We start from the raw sequence: 14,190 nt of genomic DNA, 5'->3' as shown, positions 1-14,190 counted from the left end.
AATTAATTTTGTAAAATAAACATGACTTTAAACTATCTGAAAGAAAGATCAATTGACCCGCTTTTAAATTACAATAATTAATTTCATATGATAAACATAACTTTAAAAATATCTGAAAGAAAGGAAGAAAGATGATCAATTGACTTGACATTTCTCAGAAAAACTTCAACCCACCACAGAATATTTGCTAAAATCCCCCTCCTCCCCCCATTTCACCACCTGCTGCTGAATTTGGGGAGACCTTTCACCCATAGCAGGCGCAGTCAACAGTTGTTGTGTGCTATCCAACAACTGTTAGCCAGACATGTCCTGAACACAGAAGGTGCCATTTAGCTGTCATGGCGAATAGACTCATCCTCCATCAACTTTTAAACCATCTAAGCTGGTGGCATTCACCACATGTTGTGGCAGCCTGATTCCAAAAATTAATTCTGTGCCGTCTGATGAATGATTTCTCTCTCTCTCTCTCTCTCTCTCTCTCTCTCTCTCTCCATATATCTTAACCCATCTTGAATCAACTGCTGATCAGCTGGGGCAATGGAGTTTCTAAGATTAAGAGGAGAAAACAATGCCTCCATGCTACTCAGATGTTTACTCACTTCTATTGCAATAGGGGGGTGGTCTTTCTTGATGTTGGCCTCAGTGAACATGACCAATGGATGGGAGTTGTAGGCCCAACCACCTGGAGGGACCCCCCCATTGGAGAAGGTTGATCTACAATATCTAGAGCCAGGCACAAATGCCCCCCCCCCAAATTCTCCACCCTCTTTGTGGGCAGAATCATTGGAGGGGACATTTCACCCAATTTTGCCTATAGATTCTCAGGTGGTGGGATCACCATTAGCAGCAGCGGTAGTACAACTTCTATCTGGTTGAACATCAGGAAAAACTTCCTGTTAGAGCAATACAACAATGGAATCAATTCCCTGGGGAGGTGGTGGGCTCTCCCATACTGGAGGCATTCAAGACGAGGCTGGACAGCCATCTGTCAGGGATGCCCTGACTTGGATTCCTGCATGGAGCAGGGGGTTGGACTCGATGGCCTTGTAGGCCCCTTCCAACCCTACTATTCTATGATTCTATGATTCCCCCCCATCCGATGGTGTCCGTTTTGTTTTGCTGCTACTTCAAGGGGGGTGGAGGGGCAGCCTGTCTACCATCTGCAATGCTTCAGAATGTGCATCATTTCAAGGTATTCAGGGTGAGTTGGGGCACTTACCAGACCCAAAATGATGGTGGAGAATATCTGGAGAAAATTCCACAGAGTGGCTTCCCCCCCGCCCCTGCCCCCTAGGAAGGGGTCCATGAGAAAAATACAGAGCTTAGTGATTTTCTCAGAAACACGTATTCTTCTGGGAAATTTCAGCTCAGCTCACGTCATCCCATGAAGCTGATTGGTGGGAGATCCAGGACAGATAAAAGGAAGGACTTCATCGCACAGCGTGTGCCTAGTTAAACTATGGAATCCGCTACCACAGGATGTAGTGATGGCCACCAATCTGGAAGGCTTTAAAAGAGGGTTGGACAAATTCCTGGAGAAAAAGTCTATCATTGACTACTAGTCCTGATGGCTATGTGCTCCCTCCAGAACCAGAGGCAGTGAGCCTATGTACTCCAGTTGCTGGGGCACATGGGTGGGAGGCTGCTGCTGCTCTCATGCCCTGCTTGTGGGTTCCTGGTCAACAGCTGGTTGGCCGCTGTATGAACAGAATGCTGGACTAGATGGACCCTTGGTCTGATCCAGCAGGGTGCTTCTGATGTTCATATCCATCCTTAGTTGACATTTTATCAAAGTGAAATAGATCCTATAGCTCAGGGGTGCAGAACATCAGGCCCATGGGGCAAACCTGGCCTTCTAGAGGTCCCAATCTGGCCCCCTGGGGTTTCCCAGAAGGCCACAGCTCCATCCCACTGTTCTCTTGACTACCAGTTGTTTGGTGGTTTCATGGTTTTTGTGCAGCTTTCCCCCATTCTAAAACGTTGAAATGCCTCTCCTAAAGCCTAGTTACTGGCAGTAAACGGGCACAATCCTATTGTGATGCCCATCAGCCTCCGACCTTAGAAGTTGATGGGTATCCTATGCACAGCAGGAGTAGCACAGAGGCAGTCTTTGCCTCTGTGCTCCTCCCGCTCAGCATTTTGCTAGACTGGCTTCTTCACCCATCTACCTGGGCCTCTGCAGAACAGGAGGGAAAGAGGCAGGGCTGGCTGGAAGAGTCTTCATAAGCTGGTCTCCCCAGCCCTCTCCCTGCCCACAGAACCATCGCTTTTGTGACCTCAGAGAGGCACATGCCAGCTGCGATGGGGAGGGGAATGGGCAGGGAGCTTGGACTCCTGGGTCCACAGTTAGAGTGCTGTCTCGGACCTCAGATCAAGGGATCCAAACAACCCTATAGCCTCTCAGATGCTGTCCAGGAGCCATAGGATTGCTCCCTTAAGCTAAACTGTGCTGGTATTTGGGGGTTTGGCCCCATCCTTTTTGCCTTTGGCTACACTCACCATAGGAATGCAGCCCCTGAGAGCTTATCCAAACTGGAATTTCGCCCTTAGGCTGAAAGAGGTTCTTCTGCACCCCTTTACTAGAGGAGGAGCGAGGTGTGGTTACTCACATCTACTTTTGGAATTGACAGATCCCAGTACAGAGTTTGCTTGGCCCCAAATTGGGTCTGTGAAGAATCCCTCCCCATCAGAGCTTAAGTTTGCTAAGTAACAATGACTAATGGGAAAGGTGTGAAGGCCAGCTATGTCTGTGTGCTTAAAAGGATGTGGTTCAATGTCTACTAAATGTTAAAAATGCACACTGATAGATAAACAGAGGCAAATCTTATGTATTCCGACATCAGCTAGAATGATGGATTGAGAAATGTGGAGAAAATAGTCAAAGGCGAAGTAAAACAGAGTTAATAAAGAGAATCCAGGAACCACTCGAAATCATAGAATTATAAAGCAGACGTGAGCATCTTGAATCCTTCCAGATGTTGTTGGACTGCAAATTCCATCAGCCCTAGCTAGAGCAGTCAATTGTGATGGATGATGGGAGCTGTAGTCCAATAATATCTGGAGGGCCACAAGTTCCCCACCTCTGCTATAAAGTAACCCTGAGAAGCTGGAAATTAGTAATGCAGTATATTAAAGAGAAATTAGGAATTAAAAGAGACAGAGAATAAGAATATTGGATTATAAAATGAGTTAAGATTGATATGATGAACATGTTCTTCATGGTTTTTTAGCATATTTATTTGGGGTTTGCATCCCTTCTCTTTTTCAATGTAACAGAAAAACAGCATAAATATAGATGTATATTTTGCATTTACATAATGAATAATAAACAATATATAACAATAATAAATAGATAAAACTCCACAGCTCTCCCTAATATTGGGCTTTTGTAAAAGGCAGTAGGGGTCTTGAACTGGGGACACTGGGACATAGACCCAAGCCAACTTGAGATCTGTGCCTTTTTTGTCGGAAGATGGGATTGAGGTTCTACTCTTTGCTGCACTTGGGCGCCTCCACCACAGTTGGCCAGAGGGCAGTACTGCGGTTACCAGGTCAGGTGATGTGAGGGTCCAATGGGATTTCACATGTCCTATAAACTTCTGAATGAAAATGTCACAAACGAGCATGTGGGAAAGCTGAACTGAGCTTTGAAGTAAAATTTGGAGAATTTCAGTGAGCTCAAGCCCACCTGATTTTCTCATTCCTACTCATTCTTTCACCTCCAGATTGGCAGCCCTCAGAACTCCCAAGAGAATGCACTTTATTATGATTATTATTTTTTAAAAACCAAAAAACCCAACAACAACACAAAGGCTGACCACATCTGTACCTGATCCTGAACATTACACACTGAATTGCAATAAAAAGAAGGGGACAACAGCTGACATTTGGGAGAATTTTGTTGTTTCGGATTTTTCCATTTGGTTTTTCCACCTTCCTCCTCCTCTCCACTCATGCAATGACCCCTTCATTTCTCACATCTCTAGATGGTAGTGTTGACCTTTTGTTTGCAAATTGGGCAGGTTTTCCCAGCCCTGGGCTGGATGAGAAGCCAGGTGTCGATACAGGTGTTGTGATAGGCGTGGCCGCAAGGAAGGATTTTCAGCCGTTCGCCGGCTTCGTACTCAGCCATGCAGATCACACACGAATCATACCTGTCACCTCTCTTGAAGGTCTTCACTCTGATGCTGCTGTTCCTTCGGCGCCACTTCATCCAACCAGCAACCAGCAAAAAACTCACACCCATGCCAAGGATGATCAGAAACCCAAACTCTTGGACGAATTCGATGATGAGTTGTTGAGTGCAGTAACCAGGCCAGAAGTGCAAGTAATGCCGAGCTGGGTCCCAAAAGGAGATATCCACCTTGTCCCAGCAGGGGTTGTAGTAACCCCGAGGCACCACCACTGTGACTTTAGTGCCCTTCTCAGAATGGACCTGCCTTCTCAGGAGTTGGGCAGCTGACCCCCCAATAAAGAGGGAAGGAATCAAGACCTGCTGCCGAGTCTCTTTGATCTTGATGGCCATGCTCACCAGCAAATCTGAGTAGATGTTGTGGACGATGGCAGCCCGGTACCCAGCTTGCTGGGCATGGAGGATTTTGATGCCAAAGGGGCAGTCGTACCGACGGATCAGCACAATGAAGCCCGGAGGGGTCCTGTTGGAGGCAGGAGGGGCATCGATAGGCTGGCAGGCGTTCGCGGGCACCGCCTCAATGAGGTAACCCATGAGACCCGTTCGAGGGAGCAGTGGGCCAAAGCAGGCAGGGACAGCTTTAAAATCGAGGCAGGTAGAGTTATGGGCATAGACCAGGTGGACAAATGGTTTTGCCATGGTGGCTTTGAGGAGCAAGGAGAAGGCCACCAGTGAAGGAGGAGACAGGAGCGAGAGCCGCATGGCAGGAATCGCCTTCTGCAGACAGGACGGTGGGATGGAGAATTTGGTGGAACATCAGGGTCTCACCTGGGCATCTCGGAGAGCTGGTTTAGGAACCTTTAAGGTAACAGGAGTGGCAGTGGTTCCTTCCTCAGAAGGAGCTTGGAAAGAGACTTTGAATCACAGAAGTTCCACCTGGTCACTCACACATGCGTGTGCGGACACACATAGACACACACTTTCCGCCACAGTTCATGTACCTCCTACCCACATCCCACTACTAGTTTGAAACTGCCCTTGTGACATCACTCATACAGTGTTTGGTCTATATCCCTGGCTGGTGGGTAGAGGTGTGTGTGTGGGGGGGGGGGATAGCAGTGAGAGGTGAGGGGAGAGAACACACACACACACACACACACACCAATGTCATGAGAATCTTGCAAGCTAGAGGGCTTACTTCTGCTCCATGGTGCTGAGTATTTTCTCCTTATCTCCACCCACTGTGCAATTTCTTGGGAACTTAAGGCTGGGTCACTCATAATCACACAACTATGGCACAAAGGGATGGATTGTCCCATATTGCCTAAATTAATGGACTTCCACTTTAGCATCTGTAATTGAAGTGTCTATGGATCTCAGGTTATGCCTTATTCTGCAAAATCTCTTGTTCTGTGTCTATTGGATGCCACATCTTGTTAATAAGGGTTTGTCTAAGCTGGCAAATTGCTGGAGGTGTAACACAACTAATGCTTCTTTTAGCCATATGTTTTGGCAATGCCCCATGGTTGTCTTTTTTTAGGAGTAGGTTATTATATGGATAAACCTTGTATTGAAACCCTCTTTAATATTTACTGATGTACATGTCCTCTTAAATTATACACCTGCTTTCTGGAAATTAATGCCTGGTCAGCGCAACGGGTTTTCTGTGTCCTTCTGATAGCTAAAACACTGATATTACAACACTGGAAGGATAAAGGCTCACCTCCTATAATGCAATGGACTGAGGATCTAACAACGCTTTTAACATTTGAAGGGGTGGTATATAGATGCTACTTGGGAATGGATACTTCTATGGATATTTTGTCTGCTTTCATTGAAGCTGATGTATAAATTCTTACAATTGGATTTACACACACACACACTTCATATGTATGCATTAAAATGGATATATTCAAATCTATGTAGCTACATTTTTTGTTTTCCTCTTGTTTGTTTTGTTGAAAATTTTCAATAAAAAATTGTTATTGAAAAAGGCTGTATCACTCGATCACACCGCTACTGCAAGCAGCAAAGGCTGATGGCTCTGAGTTTGGTGGGGCTGTGAATCCACTCAGGATTTCAGTCAGAACTATCCAGAACCCAAAAGGAACTATCCAAGCTATTTTGGGGCTAGGGTTCAGCACCCTGGGTAACTATTTTAGGGTTCTGGATTAAAAATAGAGTTCTCTATTTTTAGAGTTTCTCGCTGAAACCCAGAATGGATTCACAGCTCCACCAAAATTCAAGCCATGAGCCTCCACTGAGTGCATGACGGGATGGCTTTGTCAGAAGCTGCCAGGATCTATGTGCAGCTGCCCCATGTGGTGAGCCACTGAACTGCAGGTTGCAGCAATGACCTAAGCCACCCTCTTCCAACCTGGAGTCCTTCAGATGTTTTGGACCATGGGTGCGATCATCCCTGACCATTGGCCATGCTGGTTGGGGCTGACAGGCTCTGTAGTCCAAAATATCTGGAGAGCAACAGGTTGGGGAAGGCTGACGTCACACAGTGAAGGACCTCCAGGACTAACTCTGCGCACTGGCTATTGATCCTCCTAGACATGGCATTGTCCTGCATCTTTTGATTGTTCTCTGGCCCCAGCTTCTGGTTTGCTCTTTGGTCCTGCCCCCTGGTTTGTCCCTCAGTTCTGGTTCCTGGTTACCCATGGTTCCTGGTGATTCCTGGTTCCTGGCTCACCTCAGACCGCTGCCTACAGCTCAGCCATGACAGACTTGCATGTATGAATGGTCCATCACAGACGGGTCAGTGCAAACAGAACATACCCATTCCCACCCCATGTTCAGCCAAGACTTGCTGAAGAAAGGAATGAACCCACTGGAAGTCTCGCATCAAGCCTTCATGAGTGGGTGGGGCATAACTCTGAGTTGCTGGGGCAACTAGAAGTGATGTCAGTCTTCCTCATGGGGCATTGTCTTTGACTTGCTGGGCCGATGCTTCTATCAGCCAGTCTCCTTCTGACTCAAATGAGTTTGCCTTTGGTGGCTCAGAAGCAGTCGGATCCATTAACAGCATTTCCAAGAAATGTGGACAACCCAAGAGCTGATGCAAGGACTCTCTCAAGGGAATTTTCTGGCCACCAGGGCCCATCCCATCGGCACTGACCTCAAAGGATAGAGAAGCCTTGCCCATCTGGATAACCCATAGCAAGGAGAATAATGGGATGCCAACTAGTGATGCCACCAAACTTCATAATTAGTTGGGTTGTTGGTCAAAATTTGTCTGTTCACAATCCTCACCTTTGTAGCATGTCTGGATTGATGTACTACAAATTCGCTATTAAGCTTGGAATTCATTGTGAGCTTTAGCGCATACACAGTAAAGTAGTACACAGCCCCCCCAACCAAATTCGCAGTCATCGTACCCCTAGATCCCATCCCCCAAACTCACTTGAAGCACTCATTAACTTCTTCCCTCTGCCACCAGAGCTTTGGTTCCGAGGATGACTCTGTGGGTCGATCTTCATACCAGCGATCAATGACGGTGAGTAAACATCGCATGATGGCATCATACAGGCAGGCCATGTGCAAACAACCAATCAGAAAGGGAACACATAACATGGGGACACATCATGCCAGACTATGTGATTCCAAATGTTCTCCCAAGATGCACCTTGATACTGTGCATGCATAAAAAGCTGTATACACAGAATGAGATTTTGCAGTAAAGGAAAACTCTCATCTGAGCTCACATGGATGAATTAGTTACTTTCTGAGTAAACCAAAAATTCACCAGAGGTAAGTTTGTCCATCGCTAGTGCCAACTGACTTGTCCCTCTGCAGAGGCAGTCTTTTGACAGTGCCCCCACTGTCAGGAACTGCTGGAACTGTGTGGAGAACCCCTCTGTGTGAGTCTTTGAACAGCAGATAGCAGCAGACGTTCTCATTGAAGGACCTTCAGGCCCTGACTGACTCCACCCAATCCAGATGGACAGGAAAGAGTATTAAAAAAAAGTCTTCCTGTTTCTGCTGAGACCTGCTTGAACAATAAGGTCTTCCTGTGCTCTGGTGGGTTCCTGCATCCTTGGTTATTCTGTGGTCTTGACTTAGTTCTCATCTTGGTTTTGGTCCTAACTTGCTTTTCAGTCCTGGCTTCTGGCTGGTCCTGTGGATCCTGGCTCAGCTCAGGCTGTTGCCTATGGGGCAGCCCTGAATCTGGAGAATCTCCCAGAGACAGGAGAAGTTGATCTGAAGATGTTCCAAAACTCATCTTTCCTTCTTGATGACTACCAAACTCCTACCCCTCAAACAATTTTGGCAGGGAATGTAAGAGCTCTGACCTGGAGCCATTGAACTGCATTTGACCAGACGTCCACAACCTTGTATCCTCCACATGAATGGACTACAATTCCCATTATCTCCACTCAGCATGGCCAATGGCCATGTTAGCTGGAGGATGATAGGTGTTAAGATCATAAGAGCATAACTTCAGAACATAGCATCAGAAGAGCCTTGCTGGATCAGACCAAGGGCCCATCCAGTCCAGCATTCTGTTCACACAATGATCAACCAGCTGTCCACGGGAAACCCACAAGAAGGACATGAGTGCAACAGCACCCTCCCACCCAGGCTCCCCAGAAACTGGTGTACACAGGCATACTGCCCCTGATACTGGTGGTAGCACATCGCCATCAAGCCTAGTAGCCATCGATAGCCTTCTCCTCCATGGATTTATCCAACCTCCTTTTAAAGCCATCCAAATTGGTGGTCATCTACATCTAGAACTACATCTTGTGGAAGTGTATTCCATAGTTTAACTCCACGCTGTGTGAAGAAGCCCTTCCTTTTATCTGCCCTGAATCTCCCATTATTCAGCTTCATGGGATGAGCCTGAGAAGTGAGAACTAATATTATGAAAGAGGGAGAAAAACCTCTCTCTGTCCACTTTCTCCACACCAAGTATAATTTTGTACACCTCTCTCATGTCTCCCCTCACTCACCATTTCTCTAAGCTAAACAGTCCCAGATATTGTAACTTTTCCTCATAGGTGAATTGCTCCAGCCCCTTGATCATTTTAGTTGCTGTTTTCTGCACTTGTTCCAACTCTGCAATATCCTGCGTTCTAGGTTGTACATTGATACAGGAAGTAAAACCCTGGTACGTTCTTACCAAAAAGCAAACTGATTGAAATTTTCCTCCATCCCTAGAGAACTTGCCTTCTTTCGTCAACCAAAGTTGGCAGAAATCTTGTTGTGAGGTTTTTGGGCAGAGAAGCTGATCTCATAGTCCATTAGGACCTGCCAGGTGCTAGAACTGGGGAATTGTGAACCCAAATAATGCTACCCCATGCAGTGAATCCAAAGGGTTTTGTGTTGGAACATTCTCTGGTGGTTACTGAATCACCTCTAGGTTTGGAAGTGATCCAATCCACTTGACTAGGCTGACCGCTGGCTACCCCTGAACAGGAAGGACTATTCAGCCTTCCTGTGTAGGCTGGGACTTTGCTAAGGCAACAACAGAATCCATTGCATCTGGGCCTGGCACCAAGGGTCGGTATGGTCAGGCACCTGCCAGGGGCCTACACTCCAGCAGGGACTCACTGACAACAGCCTCCTGGCGTTCCTCCTCCTCTTTGCTCTTGCAACCTGCTTGTTCACCTGCCTCTTGCTCCAGCCCAGACAACAATGGTGGTGAGATCACTGAGTCTCAGCCTGATCTACCTCACAGGCTTGTTGTGAGGATAAAATGGAGAGGAGAGGGATCATGTAAGCTGCCTTGGGTTCCTTGGAAGACAAAAGGCAGGATATAAATATGAGGAAGGGAGGAAGGAAGGAAGGAAGGAAGGAAGGAAGGAAGGAAGGAAGGAGATGCCAATACCTGCTCACTGGCTCTCTGCCTGTCAAGTAAGCGACATGAGAATGAGGAGCAAGCAATAGCCGCTGGTGACAATGCTAGTCAGAAAGTAGATTTGCTGAAGGAGGGGGTTCATCAAGGCCTCTTGCCCAAGGGCCTTCAAAAATCTGGTGCTGTCACTGGTTGCATATGACTCCTGGCCTCTGGCTCCACTCAGTGGCTGCCTCTAAGTCTAGCACTAACAGGGTCTTCTAAGGCCCAGAACTAACAGGATCACCACCAATAAGGCCCGAGGTTGGTTCCTACAATGCTTCCTGACTCCACACTCCGTGCTCATTTGGGAAGTTCCACAGATGCCTCCATTTGTGTCCTTCCGCCCAAGAGGAAAAATGTGGTGCCACCTAGCTCTGCCTGGGCTGGCCTGTGATGTCAGCAGCTCTTGCTTTGGGATGTCCCCCTCTTCTCCAGTTCCTGCAGCTCCCTTCACTCCCCGCAATGTACTTACTTGCTCGTTTGGATTCTGATTTATTTAAATGTCAACAAGCCACCAAGGAGATGCAAGTGGCGTCTGCGTAAGAGAGGAGCAATTAAGGAGAAAAGGTCCTGCTTTGCCACTGGAAGGAAGAGCTGAACTTCGGGGAGAGGGAAAAGTGCCCCTCCCTTGGCTTTTAACCGATCACATGCCAAAGCTGCTGCTGCTGCTGCAGTTGTTTTTCTCTGACTCTTTTAGGTCTGTTCATTTCAGCAACTGCACTGCAGGAATTTTGCAATGACAGCATCCTTGACAGATGGCCTTCCGGCAGGCTCTGTTTAAATACCTCCAATGACGGCAAGCCCACTGCCTCCCAAGGCAGCCTCTTGCATGTTCAAGCAGCTCTTGCAGTTAGGGCATTTCTGCTAATGTTTAGCCAAAATCCATGTCCCTGCCATTTGCTCCCACTGGTTCTTGTAGTGTCTTCTGTTGCTCAAGTCTGCTCTGTCTTCCATCTTTGAGCACTTAAGAAAACACCACACAAATACTAAGCAATAGGAAATAGGGTCACTCTGTCAGCATTGCTGAGAGAACCAGGCCCCTTGCCTTCCCTCTTCCCTTCCCTTCCATGGGAGAACCAGGCCTCTTCCCTTCCCTCTTCCCTTCCTGAGAAAACCAGGCCTCTTCCCTCCCCTCCCCTTCCCTCCCCTCCCCTTCCCTGAGAGAACCAGGCTTCTTCCCTTCCCTTCCCTCTCCCTTCCCTTCCCTTTCCTGAGAGAACCAGGCCCCTTCCCTTCCCTTCCCTTCCCTTCCCTTCCCTTCCCTTCCCTTCCCTGAGAGAACCAGGCCTCTTCCCTTCCCTTCCCTTTCCTGAGAGAATCAGGCCTCTTCCCTTCCCTTCCCTTCCCTTCCCTTCCCTGAGAGAACCAGGCTTCTTCCCTTCCCTGACAGAACCAGGCCTCTTCCCTTCCCTTCCCTTCCCTTTCCTGAGAGAATCAGGCCTCTTCCCTTCCCTTCCCTTCCCTGAGAGAACCAGGCTTCTTCCCTTCCCTCTCCCTTCCCTTCCCTGAGAGAACCAGGCTTCTTCCCTTCCCTCTCCCTTCCCTTCCCTGAGAAAACCAGGCCTCTTCCCTCCCCTCCCCTTCCCTCCCCTCCCCTTCCCTGAGAGAACCAGGCTTCTTCCCTTCCCTTCCCTCTCCCTTCCCTTCCCTTTCCTGAGAGAACCAGGCCCCTTCCCTTCCCTTCCCTGAGAGAACCAGGCTTCTTCCCTTCCCTCTCCCTTCCCTTCCCTGAGAGAACCAGGCCTCTTCCCTTCCCTTCCCTTCCCTTCCCTTCCCTTCCCTGAGAGAATCAGGCCTCTTCCCTTCCCTTCCCTTCCCTTCCCTGAGAGAACCAGGCTTCTTCCCTTCCCTTCCCTTCCCTTCCCTGAGAGAACCAGGCTTCTTCCCTTCCCTCTCCCTTCCCTTCCCTGAGAGAACCAGGCCTCTTCCCTTCCCTTCCCTTCCCTTCCCTTCCCTTCCCTTTCCTGAGAGAATCAGGCCTCTTCCCTTCCCTTCCCTTCCCTTCCCTGAGAGAACCAGGCCTCTTCCCTTCCCTTCCCTTCCCTTCCCTTCCCTTCCCTTCCCTGAGAGAATCAGGCCTCTTCCCTTCCCTTCCCTTCCCTTCCCTGAGAGAACCAGGCTTCTTCCCTTCCCTCTCCCTTCCCTTCCCTGAGAGAACCAGGCCTCTTCCCTTCCCTTCCCTTCCCTTCCCTTTCCTGAGAGAATCAGGCCTCTTCCCTTCCCTTCCCTTCCCTTCCCTTCCCTTCCCTTCCCTTCCCTGAGAGAACCAGGCCTCTTCCCTTCCCTTCCCTGAGAGAACCAGGCCTCTTCCCTTCCCTTCCCTTCCTTCCCTTCCCTTCCCTTCCCTGAGAGAACCAGGCCTCTTCTCTTCCCTTCCCTTCCCTTCCCTTCCCTTCCCTTCCCTTTCCTTTCCTGAGAGAATCAGGCCTCTTCCCTTCCCTTCCCTTCCCTTCCCTTCCCTGAGAGAACCAGGCCTCTTCCCTTCCCTTCCCTTCCCTTCCCTTTCCTGAGAGAATCAGGCCTCTTCTCTTCCCTTCCCTTCCCTTTCCTGAGAGAACCAGGCCTCTTCCCTTCTTCTGAGCTGCAGCAGAGGGAAAGATGGGACAGTGGGTCCAACTCCATCAGCTCTGCTGATACACCAACTCAATTTGGCTCCTCCTCTCCTTCAGCTGCTTCCATTTCAGCTGGTCAGTAACGACTATGTAACTTTGAAAACTAGTGCCTGAGTTCACCTTTTTCCTTTGCCTTCCTCATCCCTTTTTCCTTTTGTGTCGTGTCTTTTAGATTCTAAGTCTGCTGGACTGTCTTATTTTTATGAATGGGATGCATTTCAGGCATCCCAGGAGCCTTTTTGGCTGAAGTGCAGGGTGACAGTGCTTTAGAGAGGTCAATATCATACCTGACTGAAAGCCCATCTATCCACCTCCCTCCTCTTAAAGTGTTCAGGTATAACAGGAAAGTGGAGGTGCTGGATGACAGGTCTAGAGTTTGTTTGGGAAACCTGCAACCTTTCTTCTGGGAAGTAGCAATCCTCTTCCCCCCCACCCCAAGAAGTTGTATCATTCTTGAGTTAATATTGGGCAAAGGGAGAGATCCCAACCATGCCTAGTGATGGGAAAGTATTCTCCAACCCTCCAGATTTGGTGGTACTACAGCTCCCATCATCCCCAGTGCCTAAGTTGGTTGAATGGTTCCTGGCTGAAGAAGGCTGGGGTACATAATAGTTGGCTAGACAGACCCACTCCATAGGAAGCTGATATTTATATACACTCATGGGGATAGCTCCTTGGCTCAGTGGTTGATCATTAGAAGGTCTCAGGTTCAGTCTCCAGAATTTCCTAGGACATAGATGATAAGGAAAACCTGAGACCTTGGAGAGAGCTGCTACGAGTCAGAGTAAAGAATACTAGCCTAGATGGACCAATCCCCTGACTTGGTTTAAGACAGCTTGCCTATATTCCCATTTAAATTGGCCTTTTATTCAGAACAGTGAGGACTAGAATCTTACTTTATTCTTAGGGGAAGGCCCATAGCTCAGTGGTGGAGCTTCACATGCAGAATTTACCCAGCTCAGTCGCTGACGGTTCTGGTTTAAGGGGCAGATTCCATAAGGAATTCTGGGTGCATGGGAATTAGAGCAAGGAGTCAGACCTCTTCAGAAGGAACATTGGGTTAAATTCTGTTGAGAGAATGTACCTGCCTTTTAAGCCCCATGTAATCACGGAAAGAGATTAAGAAATGGTCGAAAGACACAAAATTAGAGAGGGGCAGATGATAAAGGTCTCGCGGTTTCACCGGTCGGAGGTGATTTGGTATGTTTAGAAGCCATTATCAAATCACGTAAGCTGCTGTGTGCTTTAGGAGAACAAGATTATTGTTCATGTACTTTTTAATAACATAGCAGGGGGAGGAAGAGGGGGAGGGTGGCTTGATCCCAAGGGGGAAATTGCTAAGCCTAGCATAGCAAGGAGAGAATCTGGGGTGTGGCTGTTAGGAGAACTCTCCTCCTAGAAGTTGAGAGCCATGCCACATGTGGTGGGAGCAGAACTGTTCATTTATCCCTGATATCAGCTGTTCTTCCACCTGGTGCCCTCCATATATCTTGGACTACAACTCCCAGCATTCTTGACTGTTGGCTTCGGCAGGGTATACCAGCAAAACTTGGCCTTGTCAAAGTCACCTAGATCCCCGAAAACTCATTCCATCTCATGAT

General features: G+C 48.2%; 1 protein-coding gene across 1 annotated transcript; it reads right to left on the bottom strand.

Annotated features, from left to right (window-relative positions):
* Positions 1–3,982: 3,982 nt before the first annotated feature.
* LOC146333495 (E3 ubiquitin-protein ligase RNF167-like) lies at positions 3,983–4,894 on the bottom strand. The gene has a single exon (XM_084826363.1). The coding sequence runs from the start codon at positions 4,892–4,894 to the stop codon at positions 3,983–3,985; it is 912 nt and encodes a 303-aa protein (XP_084682489.1).
* Between the last annotated feature and the right edge of the window lie 9,296 nt (positions 4,895–14,190).

The sequence above is a fragment of the Heloderma suspectum genome, chromosome Z (assembly GCF_057233095.1).
Source record: "Heloderma suspectum isolate Gila_16-S chromosome Z, 16-S_ref, whole genome shotgun sequence".
Classification (NCBI taxonomy): Eukaryota; Metazoa; Chordata; class Lepidosauria; order Squamata; family Helodermatidae; genus Heloderma; species Heloderma suspectum.
The sequence above is the reverse complement of the archived record's forward strand: the minus strand, read 5'-3'. Positions and strand labels throughout refer to the sequence as shown.

Excerpts from the sequence above, each read along its gene's own strand:
- LOC146333495 (XM_084826363.1), bottom strand. The coding sequence starts at position 4,894 with ATGCGGCTCTCGCTCCTGTCTCCTCCTTCACTGGTGGCCTTCTCCTTG.